A 5,480-nucleotide genomic window follows, 5' to 3' on the forward strand; every position below is an offset into this window, starting at 1 on the left:
TTGCGAGGAAATGGTAATGTACCATGGCTGAACAAACAAAGAAAAGATCGATGACTACAGATACAACTTCAAAAATAAGTGAAAATCCAAAGAAAAAGAAATAAATTCGACGCTCAGATGAAGGCAAACAGTCTAAAAAGGAAAGCGAGGAAAATAGAGTTAAACAAGTTAGTTGGAACCATGACAAAGAGAGCCAGACGTAGGCAACTGGTTAAAGTCGGACATGTGATCTTGCACTTGCACATTAACTTCAATGGGTGGCGCTCAGGAGCACTAAATATTTTGTGATTGTAACTTTAAGAATATTGATATAAGCTTATTCAATATTATGCTAAATGAAAATTAAACACAGCTCTGACAAATTCATCATGTTTATTACTTTCCAAGCAGACTTTTCATGTAGAAATATGCAGGGTCATGAGAGGGGAATAAAAAGTCCTGAGAGTATCTTAAACACACAGAAATGTATACAACGTGCACATCCGAACATGTACAGTATACAGACTGGATCCAGTACATGATAACTCTACCAGAACCTGATGTTAATGACTCATGATTTTGTTCTGCTTTGTGCACACAGATTTTCTTCCCAGTAAAACAACAGCAGCCTCTCTCAGTTTGGAGGCTTGTAAACTCTTGGCTCCGGCTCAACACAAACCTTTATACTATGTGGCCTCTGTAGGAAATATAAGTAAGTAATTTGGATACATTTACACAAATTCAGCATAAATGGGGCAGCGAAAATAGTTACAAACTGTATTTACAACAATGCAAGAGATGGTAGAAAAATACAGAAACATTCAGCTACAGTTTTCGACTGAATCTTGCAAAGTCGTTCCGTTGTTTCTATCCAAGTCGGCTTCCAGGTTTCACAGAGAAATACAAAAATAACGCTCTGGATCTTCTCTCGTTCTGGATTACTCTACTCCTTTCATGAACTCCAGGAACTCTGGAAAATTAAGGAAGACATAGTGAGAAGATGAAACTGTTAAGATGTACTGTCAGATAATTTGCTCTATATAACTGTTTCAAAATGTGTCTTTTATCGGTGTAAACTTCTCACCATCGTAGTCAATTTTGCCGTCATTGTTCTTGTCCCCGTCTTTCATCAGCTCCTCGATGTCGTCCTCAGTTATCGCCTCTCCTGTCGACTCCAGCATCGTTTTCAGCTCATCCAGGTCGATGTAACCGTCTGCGTTCCTGCACAAAGGAATAAAAGTATATAAAAGCACATAACAAACCTACGTAAAGTTCCACAGATGGCAGTGGAGGAGTGTGTGTGATTGTGTGACATGTCGCAGATCACATCCTTTCTTCCCTCCTCTCACAGTAATGGTTCTGAAATACTTAAATGCAGAAGTGTGGCAACTTTGTTCTTTGATGCTGAGACGAGGTGTCTGGCTTACATGGAGTGGGTGTTTGAAATATTCTGTGCTGTCAAAAAGGATTATGAAGCAAACTACACGCTGTACTCTGCTGAGCGACTTGGCATTTTGTCAGTTCGCATAATTGCACACGGGGAGCACACTTTCCTGGAACCACACTGCGAATAGCAATGTGATTACACGTCTGGGGTGATTTCAGAAGATAGGGTGCTTTGGATGTCGATGCTTTTAGTATCTGTCTTGTTAGAAGTCCTTGCCGGTGAACTGCTGAACTGCTTTGAGGGCTTTAACTCTTTAATCCAAACAAGCAACAGGGTTTAAACATGGAACTTACTTGTCAAACATGCGAAACAGCTCCGCCAGTTCTTCCTCCGACTTCCCTTTGCTGTCGTCCTTCATGCACCGCACCATCATGACCAGGAACTCGTCGAAATCCACCGTGCCGCTCCCTGCACACAGACAATGCACTTTAACATATCGTTGCACTATAAAGTGAAATCTTTAAACAACAGAACTTTAATGTCCTCCCTAAAGATCTTTTATGGCCAAAAACACAGTTTGGGTCTTTAAATGTCTCCGTATGTAGCCTCGGCTACAAGGAAAATTTGACAACTTAAGCGCTATTTTCTTATTTCATCATTACATCGCATCTAAAACTCAAAATGACGCATGCATCCTCTGATACGCCTCCTCTTTAAGTCATCCTGACACACCTCGTCGTGTGTAAGATCCTTGACAATCCTGTGACATTAATTTCAGGGGTTTTGACCTGCGCAGCATGATTGTGCAATGATGGACCCGCCAGCTGCTCCGCCAAGACGGAGAGGTCAACAACAATCGACCGATCATTTACTTCCTCGTACTGTAGTAGTGTTTTGATTTACCGTCTTCATCCACCTCATCAATCATCTCCTGCAGCTCCTCGGGTGTGGGGTTCTGGCCCAGCATCCTCATCACCTTCCCCAGCTCCTTGGTGCTGATGCAGCCGTCCTCGGCGTCTTGGACGAAGATGTCAAAGGCGGCCTTGAACTCTGGAACGCAACAGAAGCACACGGAAACAACTGTATGTTAGTGACAAATGTGACAAGGTGAGACACACTTATTCAGCAACCTTGCAATATCAGGAATAATGTGCAAACGCTAAAATTGTGATTTTTATTTTAAGGAAAAGTGACGTCTTATTACGTGTGTACAGTCGAGAAAACTTTGCCGCTAACGTACCATTTTTCTGTTCGTCCGTCAGCTGCTCAACCTGCAAGAAGTAAAACATATTGTAAAGTTGGTTTAAGTTCCTGTTTATGTTTCTGGGGGAGGGAGGAGACAGTTATTGTTAAGAAACATGTTTTTCGACAGCAGGAACTTTCTCCAGTAACTAGGAACCTTTTGAGGAACTCTGTGTGTGTCGATAGCAGGAACTAGGGTCTAAATTTAGTTCCGGGGTAATTGATTTACCCCCTAAAAAGTCCCTGCTCGGGGAGTAGTACTTTCCAAAGGTCCAGGAACTTTTAGGGCGGGGCCTGCAGTGCTGATCGTTTCTGATTGGTCGAGTACTCGCAGCGTTTTATTTCACCTGCCATGTTTAAAAGACCGCAGCTTCAAGGTCACTGTTACCATCGTTAACGCTCAACTGTTATCAACGCAATAAAGCACGATCAAAAACCGGACGAGTTCAATGCTAACAGGCTAAGTGTAGTGTCACACAAATGATGATACTGTTAATGCGTTTTATGGCGTCATCTTTGTTGTATGGCCTTCACCTTCTTCTTACCACCCCCTACTGTACTGGCGTTGTAGTGCAGTTACTTTTATTGCTTCTGCATACGTCATTGGCCTGATTTGCATGATCTTCCCAGGACTTTAGGCCGCTGTGGAAACACAGACAACAATGGGCCACAGGAACCATTTAGTTCCTTGAAGAGAAGTTCCTTTTGGTCGAAAAGCACCTAAAGCTACTTTTAAGCACTTCTTGGGAGAAGAAGACGCATGTTGAGCGAGCGAGAGCTTAGCGAGAGAAGCAGTTAGCCGACCTGTTTGTTGTTTTTCCGGGGACACCTCGACCTCGGGTTAGCTGTCAGCAAGGAAACCCTGTACCGAGTAATGCTACAATATAAACAGTAAAGTTTCGGGTATCTGATTGTACCATATGCATCTAGCACCCATGCTAAAATACTTAGTGTTTTCCCTTTAGAACCTGGTTGAGACATCTTGGATTATAAAGTGTGAGACCAGCGTCCGAACCAGACTCCCTCTATCTGTTTTGATAACATCTGGGTCAGCAAAGGTAATATTTTGGTCCCACACATTAGGCCCGTCCCTGACAAAACACAGAGCCTATACTATATCACATGTGAGAGCCAGTAAGAGGAGGAGTTAAAAATAAAGAGACAGGAGGATCAGGAACCACAGATAAAGCACACAATACACAGTGCTTTAAATTAGCATAGCTGTGGATCGGGGCCCAACAATGGAGCAGTAATCCTGGAAAAGCTAGCACGAATGAGAGAGGGAGACAGCTGCTTATGTAAGAGTTATCGTCTGTCGTCCACTATAAATTAAACACACACACATGCAGACACACGCATAAACACACAGAGGCTCCTCTGCTGATGATGTATGAACAAACCCATTTAAACAAACATGTGTAATATACATTCCTGTGTGTTTTGACGGTCTCGGCAGGTGACTGGACGGGACAGCCGTCTGCGCGGAGGTGGACAAACACGGACACACACGGCTCTCTGGCTCACAGATAATGCTGGAATTCAGCCGTGGGGGGTTTTATCTAAACCTGAAGCCCCGTCTCTGGCACCAGAGGAGCACGGACGCAGAAGAGTCTGAGCAACTGGCCAAAATTAGCCATGTGGAGTGGGACCGTTCCATTTGAAGTCATGAATGAAGAGCAGGGACCCGTCCTGTCAGTGACCTCCTGAGAGGCTGCTATCAGCTCTGATAGGCGTGAAGTGGGAGAACATCTAGAGACGTATATGGTGTCAGAGATCTTTGACATCAGCCGGTGATGGAGGCGAGCCGCATCATCAGGGATTTGTCAACCATTCCAGTCATGTCAAATGTCACATAAACAAACTGATGAGGGACCTTTTTCTACAACAAAGGAATACACAAGAGCCAGGATCTTCCATTTAATTTAGATAGCAGCATGAAATGACAGTCTGAGGTTGTAAATCCCTGATCGTATGTCACAAACCAACAATAAAAGTAAGGGATTATAGTGTGTGATCCAAAACAAACATCACTCTCACTCCAGATTAATTTCACACACAGATTTTCTGGCCACCATCCAACAAACTAAAACTCCTACATCACGGGAAGCTGCTCTCTTTCATGTGTTGTTAGAGGACGTACCGCTGCCTTGTAGATGTCGTTCATGTTGGAGGCTCGTCCGCTGCCGGTCCTGACGGCGTCCTGGCACAGAGGAAGGAGGTGATGTCCAGCTCGGGGCAGGACGCCGGCCTCATCCCGGGACGGTTTTATAGCCGGAGCCCGGCGCTGTCTGCCCCCTCCCCGCGTGGACCGGCCTCCCCTCTGTTGGTGTCCACCAATGTGTGTCTGTGTATGTGTGTCATTTGGCCAATCTGTCACAATCACCTGGCTCAGATAAAAATGCAGCAGCTCTTAGGGGGCATACTTTGGACTGGAATGAAGAGAGAGGAGGGGGACACATGGTGAGGTCTAATCTCCAGGGAGGGGGCTGTAGAGACACTCAACATTCCTCTAGACCTGGTCCAGAGACGCAGAGGGCTCAGGAGGGTGTGTGTGTGTGTGTGTTGGACAGGGGGCGAAGGTGAGAGGGGAGAGACTTGGATGTGGACGCAAACAAGCTAACCATGTAGGAAGGAGAGAGAAGAGGGGGGCAGCAGAGGAGGGTCCTAAGACCTGAACGTGGAGACAGGTACGTGTGCATGAGTGTATTAATAGTAGATAGAGCACACGGGTGAAGTAATAATATTAATGATGTTTCCTTTTCATTTTATGTCCTGAGTTTGCCAGGCCGTTGCACAACACCAGCGCTGGCCCTGGAACATCTTAATGGAATGCAGCCATTGTTCATTTAACGGTGGCAGCTGTGCATGCTGA

The 5,480-nt window shown here is 44.9% G+C and overlaps 1 protein-coding gene across 1 annotated transcript; it reads right to left on the minus strand.

Annotated features, from left to right (window-relative positions):
* Window positions 1-394: 394 nt before the first annotated feature.
* On the minus strand, window positions 395-5,052 carry tnnc1a (troponin C type 1a (slow)). The gene is made up of 6 exons (XM_069659912.1): window positions 4,749-5,052; window positions 2,607-2,637; window positions 2,270-2,416; window positions 1,720-1,834; window positions 1,064-1,200; window positions 395-949 (listed from the first exon to the last, which is right to left on the minus strand). Exons 1-6 carry the CDS (start codon window positions 4,770-4,772, stop codon window positions 918-920), a joined length of 486 nt encoding a protein of 161 aa, XP_069516013.1. The 5' UTR covers window positions 4,773-5,052; the 3' UTR covers window positions 395-917.
* Window positions 5,053-5,480: the final 428 nt, after the last annotated feature.

Source organism: Semicossyphus pulcher, unplaced genomic scaffold (assembly GCF_022749685.1).
Source record: "Semicossyphus pulcher isolate SPU_LCO1_2020_fin unplaced genomic scaffold, fSemPul1.0.p SCAF_13, whole genome shotgun sequence".
In the NCBI taxonomy this organism is placed as follows: domain Eukaryota; kingdom Metazoa; phylum Chordata; class Actinopteri; order Labriformes; family Labridae; genus Semicossyphus; species Semicossyphus pulcher.

Excerpts from the sequence above, each read along its gene's own strand:
- tnnc1a (XM_069659912.1), bottom strand. The coding sequence starts at position 4,772 with ATGAACGACATCTACAAGGCAGCG. Across the intron at positions 2,417-2,606 it reads GACGGACGAACAGAAAAATG|AGTTCAAGGCCGCCTTTGAC; the intron begins GTACGTTAGCGG and ends GTTGCGTTCCAG. Across the intron at positions 950-1,063 it reads CGGCAAAATTGACTACGATG|AGTTCCTGGAGTTCATGAAA; the intron begins GTGAGAAGTTTA and ends TTAATTTTCCAG.